This window comes from Geospiza fortis, unplaced genomic scaffold (assembly GCF_000277835.1).
Source record: "Geospiza fortis unplaced genomic scaffold, GeoFor_1.0 scaffold381, whole genome shotgun sequence".
NCBI lineage: Eukaryota > Metazoa > Chordata > Aves > Passeriformes > Thraupidae > Geospiza > Geospiza fortis.
In genome coordinates, this window is record NW_005054348.1 from 1,862,412 (window position 1) to 1,887,581 (window position 25,170).

The window sequence follows — 25,170 nt, forward strand, 5'->3', positions numbered from 1 at the left end:
TCTTTCTCTTCTAAGTGGTTCTCAAATTAGTCGTTTCCCTTAGGAGCCTGCCTTGTGGTCAAGAATTGTGTACTGCTAATCTGAAAAAATAGTGACTGTAACAGTTCCTTAAGGATATTTAAATGAAAACATTCTGTACAGTTTCATTTAGCTTGTTTTAGCGTGATCCAATTCAATGGCTTTTCTATGACAACTTGTTTCTGTAGTGTCTGTATCTGTGGCATAGCAAAGTGACTTTGTGTGACTCCTGTGGAATCTAGAGTTTTGTAGCTCTTGACACATGTTGTGATTTGACTTATTACAAATATCTGGTAAAAATTCCTGAAGATGTCATGTACACTTTGTATGCCTCTCTCTCCAGATATGGCAGTTGTTCTGCAGTTAAGAGTTCTTCAAGCAGCCATTGAGTTGATAAGGACTACAGCAAGCCAAGATGCTCAGGAGCAGGCCAGTTCAGCCCCAGCACCCTCGGCACCACATCGCGCAATGTTTCAAAAGCGCAAAGGCATCGCGGGTGAGTAGCAGAAGTGTGGCATTCTTGTGCTTGCTCCTGTATGTATTGCTTGATGATTCCATGGTATTACCACCTTTAGGGATTCTCTTAAATTCAGAAGTTGCTTAGTAAAGAAGTTTTTAAAGTAATTTGTAATGCCTATAATAGCCAACCTCACAGTAAGTTAATGCCAAAATCAAGGTAGTGCTTGTAACTAGCACAGCTATGATGTGGGGATTGCTTTGTTGCACAACTTTTCATTAGAGACCATCCTGAAATAAATACCTGCCACTCCAAATTTATACTTGGAAGTGCCACTGTGGTTGTGTTTTTAAAACCTGTGTTGAGTTCTAGCCTTAGCAGTAATACTTTCCCTGTATTTCATAGCTAGTCAGTCCTTCTGTAAAGGTTTTGGAGTTGAATGTAAGTTGATTTTGTATGTCTCTTACAAATGCATTAAAGACTTCACAAAAGATACAGTTTAATAACCTGACAAACACTTAATATTTCTTGTTTACTATGGGAATGTTTGTTTTGATGGTCAGCTTTTGAGACCCCTCTCCATCAACCTAGTGAAATATTTTATATATATGTTCAGTAGAGTGAAAATGTTTTTATACTAGTGAACTTGGTAAGGCACTAAAGATAAATAAAAATAGTTGCTTCCAAAAGAACGAAGTACAGTCAAGGCCTCCCAGTTCATTTCAAGAAAATTCTGAGGAATATTCTTGTAAGTTAGATACTGTGCTTCTATTAGTGCCAATAGGTATGGTACAGAATGTGTTTGCTGATATGTCTGGCTCATCATTTGTGCTGATGAACCTACTGTGCAATATGCAAGATTTTGTTCTATCACTAATTTTTAATCTTTTATCCTATTTATACAATAAAAACAGGAATAAAAGTAGTGGGTTTGAATGTTTAGCAAAAAAATATGAAAACCCTACAATAAAGCTTATCTTGAGATTAACTCATTTCATGGTATTACTTATTATTTGAAATGTATATATTTATTCTCAAAAAGCCTTAAAAATTAAAAATAAGAAAGACAAACACACAATGACACTTATGTTCCCTTTGATACTGATACATTTCAAATGTTTGTTTCATTAAATGATGTGAAATCTTTGGGTTAAAGTAGTTGCTGAGTGATGGAGTTTTTGTGCATTTTAGTAGAATTCTATTCATGCTTCTGTCCTTTAAGGTTCCAGGAAGTTTTCACTTGCTCAGTCTGATGCTCTGCTGGTGAAAATGCGCTCACTAGCAAGTGAGGAATTCAACATGATGATGCAGCGGAGAATGAGCCAAGAAAATCCTGTCCAAGCCACTGAGTCTGAGTTTGCACAAAGGTTACAGAGGCTGACTGTTTTGGCTGTTAACAGGCTCATTTATTTAGGTAGGATTTCTTTTTGTTTGTTTCTGTTTTGATGAAAAATTAATTCTTGCTTTTGGAATGCTGAAGTGTTAGAGAGGAAAGTTGTTCTATTGACATGTTGTTCTCTATGATTTGTCTCTCAGTATTATGTAACTGGCAATCTGGGTAATGTTTTTATCTGAATGAACTGAACAAGCTGTTTTATTTCTACATTAGTCCATTCATGTGTTAACTGCATGAATTATTACATGAAGATTTAACTGCCAAAGGGAGCATCTGCTCTCTTAAAATGCAATTTTTCTATGAAATGGCTACATTGGTGAGCAAGACTTGATGACTTTGAGAGCTAGTGCAAATTCTGCCAAAGCAAGAGAGTGAAAGTATGATAAATGTATCAGTAAAGGCAGTATTTGATATAATGCCAACTAAAGGTTTGCAGGATTGTTTTGCTTGAGATGGTACTGATCAATATGTACCTCTTAAATTTTAAGCCTCTACTGAAGAGTGCCTTGATGTACTGGGTATAACAGAAAATACAAGTCAAAGCAGACTTTTGGCATCCCAGCTGGAAGTTCCTGAAGAGGAAAGCCAGCAAGAACTGACTAGCAGAATAAATCCTTTTCTTAAAGAAATGGTCAAAATGTTGGTGGAAGGAATCAAAGTATCCACTGTAAGTAATTAGATACTGTCCACATTAAAGCATATTGCATAAGCTTTCTTTATTAGGAACTTACATGCATAGTGTATTCTGTTCATAAATGCTTTTCTTACTGCCTCTGTCCATCTAACTGTGGCGTTAAAAACTGTGGCGTTAAAAACTGTGGCTTCCCAGTTACTTTGCAGTTATAAAATAAAAAATGGATCTGTTCTGATTTTTACCTTTACATTTGGCAAAATTATTCTTGAAAAAGAACACAGAACTTAAATATACTTTCTTGTACTGTGAAAATTTGCTTAAACTTCAACATTTAGGTTTGCAGAAGCCTGTAAAACTAGATCTTCTGTGCATCCACAGGTGATGGAGATTTTTTTCAGCAATTTGTTTATAGTAGATTTTAGAGTTGGGAAGAAGAGCTTTCTCTTTTTACAATTCTTAATAAAGCGGTGAAAGTCTTCTAACAGATGGATGTTAGCTTCTTAGCATTTCCAAGGCAATCAGTTTTTGCTTGGATAATACAAAGTGTGTTATTACTCTTCCTTAGGTCATCTTGGTAAAAGCAGTTCTACCTAATTTTCTTTCTAGCTCAGAAAAATTACATTTGATATGTGTGTTATCTTTCCATTGTGCCATATTTGTACTACTTTTCAAAGATGGCAAGTTTTTTCTTGTGAACACACACACCTCCTTCTAATGCTTGTTTCCTAATCTTTTGAGGTAATCCATTCAGAAAACTGGTGATTAATGTAAAAGGGCTGTTGATTAAAATAAGCAATAAAGAAACCCTCTCGTTTTAAAATTCTCTACGTCACAATTTTCACTTTCTGGATTGTTATAGTAGAATGCCTTTTAACCGATAATAATAATCACTATAGTAAACCAGAACACTTATTTTGGTACATAAAACTTAGTCTTGCATTTTGATCATAATAATCTGAAAATCTTGATAGAAGAACGTCCTAATCCTGTAATATTAAAAAGTTGTCTCCATTACTTAGGGCACCAGCAGAATGACCACTCCAAAACAGCAGTGGAACAGAATCCTCTTGTTATGTAAGGACACATTCCGTACGCAGCTTGGGAGGCTTCTTGTGCATAGCTTGTCTCCTGTAAGTCCTCTGCAGGAGAGGAAGCAGGCTTTGGAGATGGCACACGAAGTAAACCAGCAAGAGATTTTGCGTGACTGTCTCAGCCCAACTTTGCAAGTAAGCTCAAGAGTTTTTGAGGGGAGTTTCTAAAACCTATATTCAATTTTTTGTCTAGATTTTACAATTATTTAGAACTGTATGTGGCAAGTTGCTCACTGCTACTTGTGCAATGTTTAGTGACTGACAATTGTCATACAAAACACCTGTGTGTACCTCTGCAATTGCTGTACTATCCTGAGGACAGATAAAATTAAGTCTGGGTATGTTGGTGCTGTTCTGCATCAAACATATCCCCTGTGCTGTGCAGAGACAAAAGGTGATAGTAGGTTTAACATGAAGGATTTTACTGAGGAAGTTAGGAATTAACGTGCCCTAAAAAAAGCAAATTAAGGAAGGAATTGTCCTTGCTTTCAAACTCTTAACTGCAGACTTCCTGAAGCTTGTAAGAATTGATTTCAATTAGATTTTAAGAAGCAGTCAATCCTCAACCAAAGCAGTTCTCTCTCTTTTCTTGCTTGGCCTTTATTAGATCTTCAAGTGGGATTATGTATTCCATGTTCTTAAGTTAAAAAGCTGAATAGGCTCTGCCTGCTTTTCTGAGTTTGTCAGAGGAAAGCTTCTAATGGTGCTATGTTAGTGCAAGCTTGAAAGCAGTCATTTTTTTGAGTCACAAGGAGAAATCAGGAAGGAATGTTGTAGTTGGAGATCTTCAGGAACTGCAAGAATGAAATAAAAGATATGCCACAGTTTGAGTCACTGTATACTAAGGAGAGAAAGTATTTATTGGATTAGTTTATGGCACTCACATATTTCTGATCACGTATACATTATTTAAATAAGTTTTATCAGGTAGAAAAGAGCTGATGCACTAGCAGTGACTTCTGTGGGGAGCGTCATGTTGAGTGCATTTATGACTTATGTCTGCTTAACTTCCTTATCTGTCATCTCTAATTTGATTAATCAAATGAGGTGTACTGTTCTTGGCATGCAAAATTAGAAGTCTCTGGTATGTATTTCCTGAAGTATAAGGCTGCAGGAGCTGAGTACTGGGGAAAGAAACAGTTTTCTTGCAAGCCATTTGAAAAGTCACAAGATGCTGGGGCAAATTTTACCATGTGAGGATAAAATTCAGCATGTTCTTCTAGTTTTATAAAAGTTTATCTTTAACCATTAAAGCTGTCTTTTTCTTTAAATTCGTGAATAATTAGAAGAAATCTGCACAGTCTAACTAGAAAAGGGAATAAAAGTGGAGGGGAAAATATTGCTCAGTGTTGTGGAAATGAGCATGACAATACAATTTCCTCTTTCCTTCTTTTCATCTTCTAGCATGGGCCTAAATTAGTGCTCTATTTGTATGAATTAATGCACAATCACAGAGATGGAATGACCAAAGAACAACAAAGAGCAGCAGGAGACTTAATGAATACACTGAAAAGTTGTGGCTATAAATGCATTCCCCTGAGCCCACGACCAAAACCAGATTTAATAAAAGCTTTGAAAGAGGTTTGTGAATAAAAACTTTGCTTTAAAAACTGGGTGTATTTGAGACAGTTGTCTTATATAGGATCAGAGTTTAACTGCAGATTGTGGTGTTCTTTGGTGGATGGCTTGTGCTTTTGGAATTCTATTTGGGTTCTCGATATTTCTGTCACATACTCTCAACTCTTCACAGCAATCTCACAAGCTTCTTGGTTAAACATATTTAATCCAGAGGAAAACGAGAGTTCATAATAAGCTACTAGTATCTCTTATTTTCAAGAAAATAATTTTTTATTTCTTGTGAAGAGAAAAGTTATATATAAATATAATAAAATGGCAATAACTGAAATGAAGCCTTGCTGGCTTTAAATGCCATGAAGATATCAGTTGAACAGTTTTGTCACTCTTCCTTTCTAAACTGGCATACCCTTTAGCCTCCCCTTCCTTATTTTGTCCATCTGAGGAAAGAAAATAATGTGTTAAACTTCCATTCAGGATCAGAAGAAATATGAAATGGAGGAAGGTGTAAACAAAGCTGCTTGGGAGAAAACAATGGCTAATAATCGGCAGAAGTAAGTACCTTAGAGGGGCTGCAAGAGCTTTAAGAAATGTTCCCTGTTCAACGCTTCCCTTCCCATTGCAAAGTTGCCTATGTGATTATGGATGAGACTTATTTCAAATTAACAGCATCACTAGCTTTCAGGCTTTTAAGTATGCTATTATATTAAAGGCATATGCATTTTGGTAGGTTGTATAATAAATGGCATTGTGTGAACCTCAATACTGAATTAGTTTTTTGCACATTTGCCATTTCACCCTTAATTTTATGACTATTGCATCTGTCCAATCACCTCTCCTGTTGCTGTGGTCTGTGCAATTAAATGTCCCTGCAACTAACCCTGATTTTCAACAAATGAAATACTATATTCAGTATACGATTTGAATATTTTTGTGAGCTATGTAGACTACTGCTCCTTGACATAATTGTAAATTTCAGTACATTGTGGTAGATTGAGTTTTCCATTTATTTAAATTTCAGGCTTTGCCATGGAATCAGATTTGAGATGCACAATGTGCTTTAAAGTAGGCAAGTAGCTGTAAAGGTCAGCTTAGTCAAGTTCATGCAGACAAGTGTTAAGACTTTATGGTGAATGATTTAGGAGATTTAATCAGTGGGTAATCAGTGTCTTTACTCCAGATTTTTATTGTAACAAGTATACATTAATTAGTCCAGCGTGTTAATACATAGCCATTGATCTTCTGACTGGCTTGTCTTGTCTTTGGCCAAAAGTAATAGGTTTTTTGATGGCAAGAAGCAGAAGGTATTCATGAATCTCATTATGTAGGCTAAGTTGTTCTGCATCTGCTGTAACAAGAACTCTACATATCTACTGCCAAACTGATTGTATTTTATGAGGCATTTTGGTCTTACCATTTACACATTTCAGTGTGTTTATTTGGCATTTTAAAACACAACTCTTCTCCTCAGTCTCTTTCAGCGTCTAGATACAAAGTCTAAAGACATTTCTAAAATAGCTGGAGACATCACACAAGCTGTGTCACTGTCACAAGGAATGGAAAGGAAGAAAGTAATCCAGCACATCAGGGGGATGTATAAGGCAGAGCTGAGTGCCAGCAGACATTGGCAGGAACTTGTTCAGCAGCTTACGCATGATCGGTGAGTTTTCTCATCTCAGGGAAAAAGTGAGAGAGACTTGATGCCTGACATGTGCTTCTCATTCTAATCAGAGGCATATGAAATGGAGATTATACTAAAATTAGAATTACTTTTGCTAACCATCTGATAGTTAGACTTGTGAAAGACTTGACTTTCTTTTTTAACCTATCTTTTAGGGTCAGTAGCCAAGTAGTATTTTTATCCCTTTTAGACAGTTTTTTTCATCATATACATTTTGCTGTGCCTAATACAATGAAGAGTGTCCTAAAATTTTCATATCTTGCACAACATAGATGGAGTAAAAACATATTTTTGGTGCAATGTTACTCACATTAGCATCTAGATACTCTGTTCACTAAATAGTGTCGAACAAAGGATGTTAATGTTGATAAGAAACCAAACTAGGGTATCTTCACCACTGCAGAACTAGTATTATCTCATGTTTGCAGCAGCAGAGTTTTCAAAACAGTATTGGATGCATTGTATTGCTGTTTTCATTAGAGTGAGTAATTTCAAGAACAGTCTTACAGTAGCAGCTTGTGAAAAGTCATTCAGTGAAATGGCTCATGAAAATAAACTAGAGAATTCAGTCTTTTAATACTTTTTCAGAAATAATCCCCCAGTGTACTCCTGTACAACTTCTGTCTTTCTACTTGTTCAAGAACAGCAGAATTTATAACCACATATACTGCCTCTGCTGCCAGACTCCTAAATTTTTTTTTTTTTTTTTGTCAGAGCACTCTGGTATGACCCAGTCTATTACCCAACTTCTTGGCAACTGGATCCAACAGAGGGCCCAAACAGAGAGAGGCGCCGCCTGCAGAGGTGCTACCTAACAATTCCAAACAAATACCTTCTCCCAGACAGGCAAAAACAGGAAGGTAATTAAAAAATCTTCAATGCTTAATGTAACCTAATATCTGAATTGTAATGACTGTTACTACCTTATTATTTGTGATGTCTTTATAGGTGTTATAAAAACTCCATTGTCTTACTTATTTGAAGACAAAACACATTCTTCTCACTCCTCTACTGTAAAGGACAAAGCTGCAAGTGAACATATAAGGTACATTTTGGATAACACGTGTTTCCTGTCTTTTCCCAGTCAAATGAAAGAGCTGTCTTAAAAACTTTTTTTTTGTCTTAAAAACATTTTTTTAAAAAAATCAAGTGGGAAATGAGACCAGTGTCAAAAATACTAGGCATTTTGCTTTACTCAAAAGCGAAAGACTACAGCTACCAAATACCATCTGGTGTGCTTTGAATAGGACCTGTGGGATAACCTGATGAGATCTCTTATTTTTGCTTAGTAGCACTGTCTATCCTAGATATCTAAGATCTGGTAGGTCTTTCCATCAGAGTTCAAAAGCAAATTGTCTTTCCATCCTCTCTGCTTTTATCTCTGCATTACTCAGCTCTGCAGTTATATCAATTTGCCACCTGTTACAGGCACTAATACAGCATAAAATAACTGCAGAGAACATGCAAAGAAATGAGTAGAAATACACTCATAAGCAAGTCTAGAAAGTTGAGATCCTATTTCTTTCTCTCTTTGGGATATGACCCATTAGTCATGTTGTTGGACAGTTTTTCTTCAGCTACAGCTTGGAGAAACCTTGAACCTTGGAGTCTGTTTGGTTTAGGTTGGTTTTAGGTCTGCTAAAAGTACGTAAATCCATAAGGATAAGCATTTCCATAATCCATGAGCATTTCCACTTTGAAATATTTCAGAGTTAATCGAAGATGTGTAAGTGTAGCACCTTCTAGAGAGACTGCTGGGGAACTGTTGCTAGGTAAGTAGAATTTTCATTCTTTATAAATACATTTTCAGTGCATTTATTATATAAATACAGTAAGAGTCTGCTGTATATATAAACCGGGCTAACTTATATAGGTAATTGATATGTTGCCTGACTTTGTGTATTACATACTTTATAGATCAATTTTGCCTTCTCTGCTGTTTTTATGAGTGCTGTTTGAACTGCCAGTAAGTTTTAAGATCTGCAGACCACTTGCTAAAAGATGTGGAATCATAAATTGTATTTCTGTCAAGTACTGTCTTGCCCCAGGTACTATTCTTAGCATTCTTAACTCATGACTACTGTTATCATGTACCTTTTCATAACTGTTTTTTGCTGTAGGAAAATGTGGCATGTATTTTGTTGAAGACAATGCTTCAGACACAATTGAAAATTCGGTAAGTGTTAGAACATATTGTCCAGCTTTAAATTTTCCAAATTATGGCCATGAGTAGCTTTTTTCTTCAGCAATTTCAGTGGCAGTAGTACTACTAGAGTTAGAGATCTCTGGACAAAGCTTGCCAAACTGGTTCGTTTGGTTTGTGTTGCTTCTGTTGATCCTGGCTATGGAATTGGTGGTGATAGAAAAAAACAGGAAAGATATAGACCTGGGGCTGGGAGGGAATGAGGAACAGGTGATGTGTGAGACTTCTGCACCTTGCAGTGCATTGCTTTGATCTTTGTTCATCAGCAAAGTGCACAGAGTTTGCTTTGATCTGTGCCTGAGAACTTGCCTTAGTGGAAGCTGGGACACTGTGGAGTGCAGAAAGTCACAGGTGTAGGAATTGTGCTGTGCTCCACAGCATCTCATTCTTGAACTTTATATATGATGTTCTAGCTCCTCCCTTTTCCTGTACAAGAGGATTGTTTCATAAAGGAAATGGGAGCTGAGCTAATCCTTCTGATATACAAAGACTAATGTGTAAATTGTTTATACACCCAACAAACATGTAAAAGTAATTAAGATATGACTGAAAGCTTTAAACTGCTTTTACGGAGCTCTTCCTTGCATCTACTGAACAAATAGTTCCTGTGGTTTAAGATGCTACCAGCTGCTTTGTCCTTCACAGGACTGTCAGAGCTGGGATTCACAACAAAGCTTTGCTTGCTCTGATTGGCCGTCCAATATTTTTAGCTTAAGAGCCATTGAAAATGCGACAGTGCTTGCTAGTTCTGGGTAGGGAACTAGAGCAGCTGAGGAGTATGTGTCCTGTTCTACCTACTTTGTTGAGGAGAGTAGATGATAGGGAAAGCAGCTAAAGAAAATCACAACAACTTATTAAAGCATTGCACTAAAATTAAAGTTTGCCTTATGATATGCTGTATTGTTATAAGCTGGCTGCATTGTTTGGAAAATCCACTATTTAAAATTACTTTCTAAATTGCAAATTCTACAGAGTTTTCATGGAGAAACTGAACCAGCATCATTTTCTTGGACATATGAGGAAATCAAGGAAGTTCATAAGCGCTGGTGGCAGTTAAGAGACAATGCTGTGGAAATATTTTTAACAAATGGCAGAACTTTACTCCTGGCTTTCGATAATACAAAGGTACTGTGGCACCAATGCAGAGTAATACACCAAAGCATTTTGCTGTGTCTTTATAACATTTATATTCATGCATTAGGTTTTTAAGGATACCTGTTGCATGGACTAATTAAATTCTGCTTAATACCTTTGAAAGAACTTGGCTCAGCTAGGCTTCTGGATGATCATAGGCATGTTGTAAGACACATCTCTGATATATTAAGACATTAAAGAATCTTAGTGATACTAGGCATTATTCGATTGCAGCAGTATCTGGAAATATACGAAATGAGAGAAACTTACTCTTGGTAGTTTTAAACTTCTAAATTGTATGATTAAATCTATGGTGTTTTCTTCTAGGTCCGTGATGATGTGTACCACAACATCTTGACTAACAATTTGCCTAACCTTTTGGAATATGGAAACATTACTGCTTTGACCCACCTGTGGTGCACAGGACAGATTACTAACTTTGAATATCTGACTCATTTAAACAAACATGCAGGTCGTTCCTTCAATGATCTCATGCAATATCCAGTATTTCCTTTTATACTTTCTGACTACACCAATGAAACGCTGGACCTAAATGATCCCTCGATATATAGGTAATATGAAATGCTTGAAACTTTTTTTTTCAAATACTTGAACTGATGATCCTTATATAGCTTTTTAACTTTGTTGTACTAAACTACACACACACAAATGGAACTATTTAGGGACAAGCCTCATCTCTAATAACTTGGGTTTTTACAGTAAGTGGCTGGTTTGACTGGGACATTAAAATAAAACAGGTGTGTAGATTCAAATGCAGTGTATTGAACTTACACTGTCTTAATAGGCTATGTATAATTCACAGAATTAAATAGAAGCTGTATGTTTAAATTCCTATGATTACAGACTTCCAGGCCAATTAGCAAAAATTAAATGGAAAAGGAAATAATATTGTAAATTACTTGGCCAGTCACAAAATCACAATCTTCATCTGAATGGATTTGAGTGAATTGTCCCACTCTAATAAATTTCTTTTATGCTAATTTAACATTTGTGTGCACTAAGTCTTTGCCTTTATAGGATGCTTCTGATTTGACCGATGTGCTTGGCATTTTCTTGCCTGTTACTGTGCTGTGGATCTGAATTTGCCTTTAGCACTAACTAAAAGTTGTTTTTTTATTTTCTGAACTTTCTTGAAAAGTGTTGTTTTCCTTGGCCTTTTCATTATATTAAAGGTATTATTCTTAATGATGTGAATCAATATTGTAATAAAAGTTACAACATATCAGTACTGCTTTTGTTGCAGGAACCTGGTCAAACCAATAGCTGTGCAGTCTAAAGAAAAAGAGGATCGTTATGTAGATACTTACAAGGTAACTTGGATGACTTTCTCTTCTTGCCTTTGTCCCATGTAGAAATGACACCATGGCTTTAGTTTTTATAACATATATTTCTGGGGGAAGAATAAACCACAAATACAGTATTTCATGGCTACAGAACTCTTACTTCCAGTGTATTTTCCAGGAGACATTTCCTAGGAATTGGTTTATAACATGGCTTGGAACTTGTGTTTTTTCCTGAAGCATGAAATCCCATCCCAAGTTTAGCCCATCCATGTGATACTGCTGAGGAGTTTAAATGGGTATCACCTTATATGGGAACTTGTATACATTTAAAGATCCCTAAAGATCAGGAAGATAATTTACTGGTGTTTAGTTGACATTACTTTGCTGGAATTTGAAGCTGTTTGTTCTGTTTGATAACAGAAAGGCTGTTTTCACTCAAGCACTTTATTTTAACATGCCCTACTATGAAAATAGTAGGTGCTTTGTAATTTTTTTCTCCTTAAAATGTTGTAAAGGCTGTAGGAAATAGCAACATACTGGGGAATTAAAGCATCTGCATCTGGACTTTCAACCTTGTCTGTGTCACCATGGTCTACTATATTATTTGCAAATACTGTGTTTTCTGGGGGACTGCTGTGTTAGAAAACAAGACAGCGGAGTGGGGAAAAGCAAAAGTAATAAATAATGGAAAGTAGGTCATTTAAATTGGCTGAATACTTCAATACCTAACTGGATTGTAAAAGTGATGGTGTGTTTTTAGACACTTAAATGTATTTGATTCCAGATCGCTTTTGAATGTATGTTTCTGAAAAGTTTGAGTGTTTATTCTTAAACAATTTAGGCAAGCACTTCTTTTTGTTGTAGGAATGCATCTAAGGAGAAGGTTTGTGATTTTCTTCTTAATTCTCTCCTGTTTTTATAGTATTTAGAAGAAGAGTACCGTAAAGGAGCACGAGAGGATGATCCAATGCCCCCTGTACAACCATATCACTATGGATCTCATTATTCTAACAGTGGAACTGTACTTCATTTCCTGGTTAGGCTGCCACCTTTCACTAAAATGTTTTTAGCTTATCAAGGTAAGGTTGCATTTGCTTTTACTTGCCTTTTACATCTGGGCCTTGTTCTAATAACTCAGGAATGCTATATGTTACCCTATTTAGCATAGGTTTTCCAATTCCAGATAGCTGAGCCTGGTAAAATTTAATCTGGTATGCTTTAACAGTAGATCTATTATTGAAATTATCAAGCTAGACCATAAATCTGGTCATCTGATGTTTATACCTTAGTTTCTGTAGCATAAAAAGCTGACCTCTATTTGACTTGCAGTCGATGTGTAACACATAGCAATTGAGATAAGAGAATTCTAAATGTTCTCAGCTGACTAGAGAGCAGTTAACAATATGAAGTTGCAGATGTGCAACTGTTAGTGTCCATCATCAATGTAACAATTGAGCTTGGATTTCTTTACAGATCAAAGTTTTGACATCCCAGACAGAACTTTTCACTCTACCAATACAACCTGGCGCCTCTCTTCGTATGAATCAATGACTGACGTAAAGGAGCTTATACCAGAATTTTTCTACCTTCCCGACTTTCTAGTTAACAGAGAAGGTATACTAAAAGGACAACAGAACTATATACCCAAAAGAGTTGTATGATTGAGCTAATGGGTTGAAACTGAGAACATTTATATGCCTTGCCTGAATATGCTAAGTAGGAGATGTGTGGGAGAAATCTGGCACAAATTTGTGGGGCATGCTAAAAAAGCTGTTATGTAGGAGTTAAGCTGAGTTTTTCCCTAATTTTGTCAGCAGGGCAAAGGAGTTTGCTGTTTTCTCATTTTTCCATTCAAATGAGTATGTACAGCTGAATATGTTTTGGAGGGATTTGTTAATGATGCTGCTTTGTTGATTGTTAATCACCATGCTTAATCATTGAGGTCTGTAGAACCCTACAGACCTTTTTGAAGTTACTGTCAATTAAAATGTTGGAATATTCACTCCCCTGTTTCTAGGCTTTGATTTTGGAGTGCGTCAAAATGGTGACAGAGTTAACCATGTCAATCTTCCACCCTGGGCCCGGAACGATCCTCGTCTGTTCATCTTGATTCATCGTCAGGCTTTGGAGTCTGATCATGTTTCCCAGACAATCTGTCACTGGATTGACTTGGTGTTTGGTTATAAGCAAAAAGGCAAGGCCTCTGTTCAGGCTATTAATGTCTTTCATCCTGCAGTAAGTATTTGTTAAGCAGCATGTTTGTTCATTGTGCTTAGTAACTTAATGGGGCAGAGTTTGGTCTGACTTGCTTGGAAAACATCAAGCATGAAACAAGATCCCTTGCTCATGGAGTGTTGAAGAATAAGAAAAGGCTTTAACCATTTCAGTGTTGAACTGTAAGATCCCAGTGGGTATTGTGAGACTCAGTGAATTTTTGTTTCTCTTTCTTGCCTTGAGCTAGGTGTGGGGCATGATCAGATCTGGGGCTTAGACCTTGTGGATAATTGTTTGCAGTGGCTTGCAGTACTCTGATTGTTGTAACTGTGTGTATCTGCTTCTGCCTAATTCAAAAGCTTTTAATTTAGGCAGGTGCTGCTGCAGCTTTTGATAGGATTGAAATAGTTCTGTGTGTCCTGAGCTCATGGTGTTTTCCTTCATGCATGTCCTGTGTTCTGTCCCTCTAATGAGCACTTTTCTCTACAGTAAATTTCATTTCAAGTAGGTCTTCATTTAATGTTAGGACTTCCAGAGTTTTACTGGATAATTGCAACATGGATATATTGAATTGCATTCTTTAGCTTCAATCCTTACTATCACAAGGTTTGCTCGGCAGGTAGTCCTGGTTGTAAATGCATTCAAATGTTTCCTGGTTTTAGTGTTTGTTCTGTGACTGGGAAAGCTAATAAAATGGTAGTGTGTGGCAATGATGCCTTTTTCAAGTAGCCATCCAAACACTTCCCTTTCTTTTACTCTTTTTGGGCTTCGGTATTGATTTAGTACTGTGAGTTTCAAATATTAAGTTTGTATATTCATTATTTTTTAAAGTGAAAAGTCAAGGCCTTTGGTGTGACTGAGAAAAAGTGTGTGATGCACAATTGGAAAGGCTTGAAAAAGACAAATAGGAAATAATTTTCACTCTCTTGAAGTATGAGGTTTCTTTCTCCTTCCCTACACCAAAAGAGAGCCTTAATATGCTCATTAAAAAGGGGTAAAGAAAATAAGCTTCTCCAGCTCTTTCTAAGTCTTTTGCTTATCATCAGCAACCCTTCCAGTTTTGCACAGATTGGTAAAGGTCTCAAAGAAAGCCTTCAACAGAAATCAGTCATGGGACATATGCAGGAGCAGCTCACATGATAATCCTTAAAGTGGTAGTTTATTCCAATAAAGAGGAGGTGACAAGGTTATGCTCTCAGTGGCTCTTAAGTCAGCACAGTCATTGTGGGATCTCTTCTGGTCCACACCTTAAGCAAACAGCTGAATAGTCTGCCTCTGAATTTGTGTGTATGTGTTGCAAAATCTTTCCCAGAGACAAACCTGATGAGCTTATTCTTGCCCCTCTCCTTTCTTTTTTGCCTATAGACCTATTTTGGGATGGATGTTTCTGCTGTTGAAGATCCTGTTCAGAGAAGAGCCCTTGAAACAATGATAAAAACATATGGACAAACACCTCGCCAGCTGTTTCATACAGCACATGTTAGTAGACCTGGATCCAGGCTTATCATGGAAGGAGAGCTTCCTGCTGCCATGGGATTACTAGTGCAGTTTGCTTTCAGAGAAACCAGAGAACACACTAAAGAAATCATTTACCCAGTATGTCATTTTCAATTGCAAAATGGTTTAATTAATATCCATGTGCTGTAATTGTTGCATGCTGTACCCTTGGTTTAGAATTTTCTTCCTAAAAGTACTACTTGCTATATTATACTGTAAAGAAAATACATAAAATTAGGAAGTGATAGTGAAAGTTACTTTCATGCGTTGGTGATATTTTCTGTAAACTAAGATCTGAGTTTGTCTTGGTTTTGGGAAATAGGTGTTGGAAAGCATTTCAGTTAACCAGTTTTATAGTTTCCATGACGAATTGTGGAATCTGTGTGCAGACCTATAGCCAGCAAACACATGCTGTGCTTTCTTCCATTCCATCCTCAGCTTTTTTACTGCCCGTAGGACAATTAAACTTTCTTCACTTCAAGCACTTTTTTTCCCTGAAGTCCAGTCAGAAACTGCATCCTTGGATTTAGAGATCTGTGTTTTTCACTAAACTACCTGAACTAGAAGCTTGCAGCCTATGCCTTTAAAGAAGCAGTAGAACTACCTCAAAGTCAGCAGTTTAACTGATGGTGCTAAAGTGCTTTGAACTTGTCTCTCTAGTGGTTTTAGAGTAAAGACTTCGGCTGTCCTTACCATGTGATTGCTTACAGGAAACTGACATGAATCATTCTACGTTACTAATGAAATTGTTTTTCTGAAAGTTCTATAATTTGAACCTTGTCTGTGCTTGTTTTAGAGTCCATTACCATGGATAAAGGGCTTGAAGTGGGGAGAATATGTTGGTTCCCCAAGTGCTCCAGACCCTGTTGTCTGCTTTAGCCAACCACATGGAGAAAGGTTTGGCTCTCTTCAAGCTTTACCAACTAAGGCTATCTGTGGCTTGTCCAGCAAGTTCTGCCTTTTGATGATATATAGCAAGGAGCAAGGTATGAATTTGTGCTTTATTGTCTATATGCACAATCTATGTGAAATGAACTGTAAAAAAATTAAATCTAATCCTACTATTGTTCTTCAGCAAACTTCCCAGGTTTAGTTGCTTTTGCCAAAGATTAATTTATAATTCTGTTAACAGCTTCCACATGTGTGGTATCTTTACTGGAGGGTAGATGTTCCTTATAATTTTCAAAACTACAGTGGAGGCATTCTGTAATTCATATTTTTCATTGAGTGGCTGAAGCATGAGAATTTAACTTTAGAACTTGCCAGCAGATTGGGTCCAAGAACTGAAGAAGAGATGAAAAAACGCATGTGGCAACAGAAAAGAAAACTTAAGAAATGGATTTTAGAGGGAGACAATGAGAAAAGTTAACAGTAAAAAAGCAGAGGTGAAGAATCTTCTGCTTTCAGTTAAACTTTTTGGAGGGATTCTTATTGAGAATGTACAAACAAGTTCTCACAATCTTTTGTTTTCTTGGTGGCATATACTAGTGCAGGCTTTCTAAAAATAAATCACTTCACATTTAGTCAACAAAAATAAGTTACATTCTCCTTGAAGTTACAAGCACTTCTTTCTCTAAGTGGTATTGTCTGCCTTTTTCTCTGTTCTCAAAAGATGCATCTCTTCTTCAAAAAAGTTTTGTCCAGGTTGCAAATTGTCTTTGGAGAAGATGGAATGTTCATTTGGTCTCTGAAAACTGTTTATAATATGTTGCAGACAATACCTTTTTTGAAACTTTGGGGAGGTTATATTTTAACTTGTGATAAAACATGAACCTGAGGCTTTTGTTGTTGACTGTGTAAGTGGTTGAGTCTTGCTGTGCACGTGACACAATTCTGTGTGCCTTCCTTCAGGCGTGAGGAGCATGCACAGCACTGACATTCAGTGGTCAGCCATCCTGAGCTGGGGATATGCTGATAACATCTTACGGCTGAAAAGCAAGCAAAGTGAACCTCCAGTCAATTTTATACAGAGCTCACAGCTCCATCAGGTAAAATGAAATCAGTCTCTTGCTCTTCAGTTTAATATTGGTAGTTTAAATGGTGGCTTCACTTGGCAGTGGGGTACTCTTGCTTTAGCCTTTTTTGGAGATAAGCATCCAGTCACAACTCCTTTTAATCTTTGTGATTTGCTTTGGAATATGTTCCTCATGGCTCCACTGTTTTATCTTGTTCCTTGTTGTTTTCCTGTAGTAGATAAAGATTCCTTTTGAATTTATTTGATTTTCCTAGCTTTTCCTTCTTATAGGATATTGCTGTGAATGTAAAATGTTTTAAGTTTTGTCCCAAGAAAAATCAATACAGAAAAAAAGTATAGGTGCTTCATGTTGGAGGAGCAACTCCACTCTAGTTTAGGACCCATTTGAAAAAGATTGTAGAAAAGATTTTTAAGGAAAGCTACATAATCTCTGTCACAATCCAGTGACTAGTAAGATCTTGCAAAAAGATTTTGGTGGATGATCTTGAAGTCTGCACTAGTCTGCACTGCCCTTTAGCTATGAATTCCAGGCTACATAAAACTCCCTCTTTACTCTGTTTCTGACATAGTAACAAATACAGCCTAGAGTAGCTATATTTTAGCTCTTGGATTTCTTAGTTTAGGTGTTTTACATGTCTTTTCATAGGATAACTAATATGGAATTGGTTTGACCAAATGCTGTGGCATAATGAGAACAGCAGTTAGAATAGTTTTTCTGTTCTAATTTTTTCCTGGATTTGTTTTGTCTTTTCAAGGTAACAAGTTGTGCTTGGGTGCCAGACAGTTGTCAGCTGTTCACAGGTAGTAAATCGGGTGTCATCACAGCATATATGAACAGATTCACCAGCAATACAGTAAGTTACATTGGAAAGAATTCATAAATAAAATATTTTGTGTATTCAGTATTAGTCTTTTTTTTTTAAACAGGAAAAATGAGAAACAGCCATATTCTGGACAATGACTAAAAAAATTACGTGCGTTTTTAGTATTTATTTTGAAGGCTCCTCTGACATCTCAGCATGTTTGTTTGCCTGATTTCTTAAGCTGCTGTTTACATACAGCTAGGCTTTAGTCAGCCCTCATCACCTGAGTGCACAGTTCTGACTGTGTTCCGGACAGGGCTTGCAACTGAAGCTCTCTGGCACTGTGAAGCTCCCTGCATTAAGGACTAACTTCTTCTGTGAAGGAGACTGAGCCTTTCAATGCTTTAACTGAAACTGTGGAATGCAATTCCCCAAAGTAAACAATAATTCAAGTGCAGAAGGCACTCAAACTACAGAGAGCCAGGATGAATTCTCAGACAGTGTATATATACTAACCACCAAGCCTCTTTACTTTGTCATATTCTCCAAGGGGCAAAGTTGTGAGTAGGGAAGGCAGAAAGTAGCTTGCATTACTTAATTTATTAGTGGAAAATACTGAGAGTAGTAGAAAGTCCCTTGATACTGTTTGCTGATAAACATAGCATAGATAGAAAAAATAGAAAGCATAAATAAAACTCAAAATTAAAAATCTAATTCTGACTGAGTTGTGAAGCTTCCATCTGAGTCTTCCATTCTTTCTTTAGCAGTAACTTCTATTCTTCATAGTTTTAACAAAGAATAGACAACTTTCCTAACAGCTCATTTTAGGTGTGTCTACAGTATTTACCCATAGCAACAACTGAACGAAATGGATTTTCTAGATGTAGCTTGGTACAGGTACTGGCAAACATATTTGGTGTTGTACTCCTTGATGCTCTTGAATCCCTACATTAGCATGAGCTAGAGAGAACCTTGGTATGGTCTGCTATGCCTACCCAGTTTTCTGTTTTCAGTAGTGGCAAACAGGTGATGCTTAGACTAGGAAGAACATAAACAGAGTGATTTTTAGAATTTTTTCCCCCTTGGCTTTCTTCCAGTTTATGGTGATCTGCCACTCATATGTCCAAAGCTCAGCAGCACTCTGAGTATAGGAAATGAAGCAGAGCTTCGAGCCTGCAAGCTTTACTTGGTTAGACCATAAGTCAGGCACCTTAACTACTTCCCAGAATAGTGAACTTGTAAATAACCTGTACTGAGACTTGGATTCTAGTTATTTTTTTAACTAGAAATTAAATATACTTGCCTTCTGCAAAGCTGAAAAGCAACTTTAGTTAGTGGGGTTATAGTTCTTGAGTTCCTTCTGTTTCCTAGAAAAAAGTGGTTTTGTTCATCTGCACAGATGATGTTCTTTGAGACCGTCTTTGCTGAATTTCAGAGCACTGACAGTTTTATGTGCCCCAGGCCAGAGGGATATTGTGTCAATTTTGTAGCTCCTGTCATTGAGCCAGTTACCCAAGTCAGGGCTGCAGGGAATGCAAATGTGCTTCCTGACATCTGCTCTGTATCCATCTTGTAAGCTGATCAGTGATAAGATGAACAATTTGTTATAATGCAGTACTTGAAACATGAATATTTTGCCCTGTTTCACATTTGTATAAATGCAATGCATGGGCATGAAGTAGATAGTGTTGTTAATTGGGTATGGGAACTCAAAGGTGTGCTGTCAGAATTCAAAAATGGCTCCATGTTGTGCTCCAGGTGCTCTGTTTTTCCTTGCCTTACAATGTTGAAAACCCCATGAAGTACTGCTTTGACTCTGTGATCTGTGCTGACAAAAAGTCACACCTGCATGAGCCCCTCAGCCACAGGTGTCTGGTTGTACACATTGTTTCAGCCTTCACTTGCTGACTGTTAGAGGTGTCTTGCAAATAGAGGGTGCATTTGGAGGACCTGTTTGGGTAAAACTGGGAAGAATTTGAAGTCCCCTCTCGAGTCCTGTAGGCAGAAAGAGTTGCTGTTTAAAGATAGGTATGTAAATGCATGTTTTCCCATATCTCGATACCATTTTAGGGCTTGTCACCTAAAAGCGGGGAGGAAGTAAGAAGTGGAAAACATTTCAGGCATGAGAAGTACCTATTTCATTACTTATTAGAACTTAATATAACTTAATACACTTGGTATTAGAATTCCAGTTTGTCTTGTTGCAGTATTATTACTATAAAAATCAATAAACCATTGCTTTTAGTGTGGTAGGGAGAAGCTGCAAAAGGTGGGTGCTGCTTTTGGTTCAAGTGTTGAAATGCAGATTAAGAGGAAACACTTTAAAGGAAGTGAGAGAACCACAGTAAAAAGGTTATCAAAATCAGTCCTTCATAAAAACACAAGTCTTGTTTGTTGCTGTTATAGAAAAGTTTGGTATAATTTTCTTTTCTCTTAACTGAGAAAGGATTAAAGAAGGATTTTTATGTGTGAGGTGTCACTGAGAATGATACCTGGGTGCTTTCATAAATGTCTTTTATATGGATAAGATGCTCAGTAGCAAGAGCAAACTAGCAGGTCTTTCTGTTGTCAGAATGTGCATTGCCTTTTGCAGTACTACATAGATTAGATTGTCTCTTTTAGTGCAAAAATGTACATTTTCTACAACCTATGATTTAAGTATGTGTGTACTTGTCTGTTTGAACTTTCAAGATTTTTTTTTGTAGACCTGCTATAGGTAGGCATCCTGTACCCTCATACAAAAATGCAGGTGATATGCTCTGGCATGGGTGAGGAAACCAGCAGAAAATTGTTCTTTTCCTTTACCAAGATTATTCTAATCTCTGTACAGCAAGTTGTCTTAAATAAAGCATTAGCATTCTGATTAAGATCCTTCAACTTTGCCAGTTTTCAGGAAGTCTGAGTCATTTCAAATTATATAACTTGAATAAAAACTGTTGTTTGGTGTTAAATTTTGCTGCTTTAATTTTTACCTAGCAACTTCTGTATTTAAACTTGACTTCCTGCATGTTTTTCCAACTTTATCATTGAAGAACTTGGCACCAACTTGAGAAATTCCTAGTAACTTGCTGTATGGAGAGTGACAACTTCCAAGCTGGGTTTTCCTTTCATGTTTCCAAGTGTCTTCACTAGATACTAAAATACTGAGAACTGTCATTTCAGTGTTGTATGGAAAGAGCAGTCTTGCAGAAAACAAATCAGCTGACTTCAAGGTGTGTAATTGAGACAGAGCTACAGTAGTTTTTCATTCTGGTTCATGGGATCACATCAATAAATTTGCTGAGGCTAAAGCACTGGAAGCAAAAAGAACATCAATGATAGCTATGTTTTATCACTTTATAAAGTGTTAAACATAATAAAGCATGAACATAGATGCTAAAATTAGAAGCAATGAGAACCATTCTTCGAAATCTAAGACTTTAACTAGACTTATCTTTTTTAGAAAAAGAGACATTAATTTTCTTTTTCATGAGAGTTTCTTATCTTGCTGTTTTTCAGCCTTCAGAGATAGAAATGGAGTCACAAGTCCATCTGTATGGACACACAGCAGAAATAACAAGCTTATTTGTGTGCAAACCATACAGTATAATGATCAGTGTCAGCAAAGATGGAACCTGCATAATATGGGATTTGAACAGGTACAAGTATATATGTAACTTTTTCCCATAGCTTTCTTATAAATACAGGTTTTCCCACTGTTGGGTAGCTTTGCCCCTTTGAAGTTAGTTGAATTTGTTCTGTGTATATCTTATTGGGAAGTCAAACTGTTTTTTCTCATAAAAGGTGCTAAAACTTTTTTGTGAATATGAAAAATACCATAATTGTGCAAAATGTTGATTGAAATGAATATAACTATTTTTAAGATTTTCCTCAAAGGACTTTTTTTGCATTTGAGTCTGAAGTTTAGGCTTGTTCCCTTTGTTTTCTTCAGGCTGTGCTATGTCCAGAGTCTGGCTGGACACAAGAGTCCTGTGACTGCAGTTTCAGCAAGTGAAACCACTGGCGATATTGCAACAGTTTGTGATTCAGGTATGTTTGTCAGTCAAGAAAGCTGTTTTGACTTGCAGATGAAATAAAACATGAGAGTTGTAATTAAATTAGTTACTGAGTGTGTATTAATCATCTGAGGATGCATTCAGTCAGACAGGAGCAACATGTTGCTTTTTTTTACATGGTAACATACAGATTTCTCCAGAAGTGATTAGGCAGGTGTTTGAATGTAATGTAGAGATATGAAGGCCAACAGCTTGGTCTCTTTATAAAAAGACTTGAAATTTCAAAGGTGCCTGGGAGACTCCCATTTTGTGATGTTGGCTGCTTCCATTTTGATAGAGATTTTTTGTCAAAAGTACAATTTTTCAGGGGAGAACCATGTATTACAGAGCACAGGCAAGGGGTATTAAAGGACAAGGGGACGTTATTGTGGCAGTTTCAAAAAACTAATATTTAGATTTTTTTACTTACTTGGAGACTTTCAAGTCCATTTCTATAGCTCACAAAATATTTTTTTTCTGCAAAGCATTTTATTTGTTAATTAGTATAAGGGACATTATATTTCCTTTCAAGACAATTCCTTTCAAGACAAAAGCAGTAATTGGGTTGTTAGTTTGTTGATGTAATCAAATAATGCCAGATAACCAGGTAAGAGAACTGTGCTTGCTATTTAAGTATTTTGCCTAAAATGCAAGTTAAGGTATGAGAACTAACTACTTAGATAGCTAGTATGAATTCCACCTTAGTGCCTTCCCTGTTAGTGGTCATTAAAAGTAAATTCACGTAGTGCTTTGTAAGTAAGATGTTCCATAAATAGGATGTGATGGCTTCTAAATCACTGCAGTTCCATAAATAGGATGTGATGGCTTCTAAATCACTGCAGTGGCTTGGTGGTTTGTGTGCTTCCTGTCTCAGAGAGAGAGAGGGAGAAGTAATCGCAGACATTACTCAGTCATTTAAAACTTATGAACTCTCAAGAAGTTGAATTCTTTACCATGGAATATTTAAATATTATTGACTTAACTGTGATCTAGATTTATTTTCTTAATACTCCCGTGCTATGTCCTGTTACAGTTGGAGGAGGCAGTGATTTGAGACTTTGGACAGTTAATGGTGATCTTGTTGGACACGTGCACTGCAGGGAAAGTATTTGCTCTGTTGCTTTCTCTAACCAGCCTGAAGGTGTGTCTGTCAATGTGATTGCAGGGGGCCTTGAAAATGGAGTTGTAAGGTAAGCATTTGAAATGTTTATTTATTAAAATGCTCTATCACTTAGGCTCACAGTTTAAAAGCATGTAGCCAAACATCATGCTGGTATTTGGCTTTAAAGAAGGTGGACAAGCTGTTACTCAGCTCCCAGTCTTAGCAGTTGCTAAATAGATTGTTTATCACTGAAGTATTTGTAAAAGCAAGTGTGAAGAAAAATGGCTCTTTCTTTCAGACTGTGGAGTACGTGGGATTTGAAGCCGGTACGCGAAATAACATTTTCGAAGTCAGCCAAACCTATTGTAAGGTAAAAGGATCTTAAGTGTACAATGAATGCATTTTTATCTTTAGGGAAAAAAGCCCCAAACCAACAAACAAAACCACAACAAAATAGTCTTGAGTATTGAACATGAAAATAGGAGGTAAACACCCAGCCTAAAAAGAGCAATGCAAACCTACTAATTATTCATGAAAGCAAAGTGAGCACAAGTGTGCTGTATTGGTAATGTCAGTAATAACTACGTTCTGCTGCTGGCAGATGGGAATTAGCAGGATTCCCTTGAAAACTGAACAATAACTACTCCTCTTATTTTTAAATTTAATATTTTTCCTCAGAATCTGAGTTAAAATGAGATAATCTTAACTATGCCAGACTTAAATATACAATTTTTCTTCCTCAAAATTAAATGAAAATACTGCCTTTTCCATTTTTTCTGATGGTGGAGGGAAATGGTGGAGAAAGAGGCAAACTCAGAGTAGCCTGGAAGCTGCCATTTTGGAGTGCTTGTGTAGTTAGTTTTCTCCGAGTCCCCTTGATTTAGATGAGCAGAGTTCTCATGCCAAAGTGTTTTCAGAAAGTGGTCAAAGGATTGACTCTTTGATATCCCCAGTGGTACAGCAGTCTGCAAAAGGTCTTAGAGTTATGCCAAAATTTTATCTTAATGTTAGCATAGTAACAAATGACTCTGAAAATTTTTGTTTTGACTGTTGTTAAAATACCATTTAAAATCCAAACTACCATTTTTTTTTAATAAAGAAGATTGTCTGGTAGCAGTTATTGTCTTTGTTACCTCCTTTAAGCAGCATATTTCACAAAGCTTGTAGATAACGATTTAGTAGCTATTGAATAATTTAGAGTTTCCTGCTTAAATGTGGCAGTAAATGGATGCTGACCTTCATTCTCTCTAACATTACTCATGGCATGACTGAAAGGCTTTACTAGCCCTGTTACAGCTCAAAAAATGCCCATCTGAACAAAAGTCCTGTGCTGTGCCATGATGAAATGTGATGGATTTAGTTTCTGCCTTTGTCAGCAGTGCAAGTTCAGAGGGCACTGAGCTCTGTTGCAGAAAACCTTTCCTTTCAGAAACAGAAGGGAAGAGGGTAGGGTTTTGCTACTAATCCTGCCCTTTGCTGTGACACTGCAAAGAAATGAGTATTAAACTGCAGGGGATGTTGAAGTGCTGGCCAAAGCTGCAGTTCAGCCTGTTTGGGTACAGGTGGATAAGCAGATATATGCAAACATATCACCGTGTTAGCGTAGGCACTGGGCCTCCCCTGACAGCTCATCTCTGTTGGCTGAACTCTCATGGGCTTTTCATGCCTTCTAGCATTATAAATAGCCCCATTTGGTATAAAGATAGACTCTCTCCTTGTTTTGCAGCCTTACATTTTCCTGCGACGGCCATCACTTGTTCACGGCTAACAGTGATGGGAATGTCATCGCCTGGTGCCGCAAGGACCAGCAGCGCCTGAAGCTGCCCATGTTCTACTCCTTCCTCAGCAGCTACGCGGCTGGGTGATGGCAGGGCCTGCTGCTAACTCGTGTCTCTGATGCACTTTAATCCAGATAGGCTACAGGAGCTCTTCTTTAACTGGACTTTGAAGTACTTTGAATGTCTCTAGAATGACTGAATAGGTGGGTTTATTTAAAAAGAGCAGCCTAAGGTGGTTGTAAAGATTGTATACGTGCATGCACAAACTTGAAGC

General features: G+C 37.0%; 1 protein-coding gene across 1 annotated transcript in view; it reads left to right on the forward strand.

The window, feature by feature from the left end:
• Positions 1-25,169, forward strand: part of LYST (lysosomal trafficking regulator) — a 62,666-nt gene extending 37,497 nt beyond the window's left edge. Inside the window, exons 28-53 of the mRNA XM_031058776.1 lie at positions 362-514; positions 1,698-1,889; positions 2,360-2,538; positions 3,525-3,731; positions 5,001-5,177; positions 5,649-5,725; positions 6,643-6,831; positions 7,567-7,712; positions 7,801-7,897; positions 8,563-8,624; positions 8,973-9,028; positions 10,028-10,180; positions 10,517-10,761; positions 11,454-11,520; positions 12,416-12,572; positions 12,967-13,107; positions 13,511-13,728; positions 15,073-15,303; positions 16,001-16,190; positions 17,056-17,192; positions 17,935-18,033; positions 21,481-21,620; positions 21,914-22,011; positions 23,050-23,206; positions 23,417-23,488; positions 24,845-25,169. Of these exons, the coding sequence (XP_030914636.1) occupies positions 362-514; positions 1,698-1,889; positions 2,360-2,538; positions 3,525-3,731; positions 5,001-5,177; positions 5,649-5,725; positions 6,643-6,831; positions 7,567-7,712; positions 7,801-7,897; positions 8,563-8,624; positions 8,973-9,028; positions 10,028-10,180; positions 10,517-10,761; positions 11,454-11,520; positions 12,416-12,572; positions 12,967-13,107; positions 13,511-13,728; positions 15,073-15,303; positions 16,001-16,190; positions 17,056-17,192; positions 17,935-18,033; positions 21,481-21,620; positions 21,914-22,011; positions 23,050-23,206; positions 23,417-23,488; positions 24,845-24,983 (3,779 nt within the window). The 3' untranslated portion in view covers positions 24,984-25,169. The remainder of the gene's footprint in view (positions 1-361; positions 515-1,697; positions 1,890-2,359; positions 2,539-3,524; positions 3,732-5,000; positions 5,178-5,648; positions 5,726-6,642; positions 6,832-7,566; positions 7,713-7,800; positions 7,898-8,562; positions 8,625-8,972; positions 9,029-10,027; positions 10,181-10,516; positions 10,762-11,453; positions 11,521-12,415; positions 12,573-12,966; positions 13,108-13,510; positions 13,729-15,072; positions 15,304-16,000; positions 16,191-17,055; positions 17,193-17,934; positions 18,034-21,480; positions 21,621-21,913; positions 22,012-23,049; positions 23,207-23,416; positions 23,489-24,844) is intronic.
• The last annotated feature ends 1 nt before the right edge of the window (position 25,170 follows it).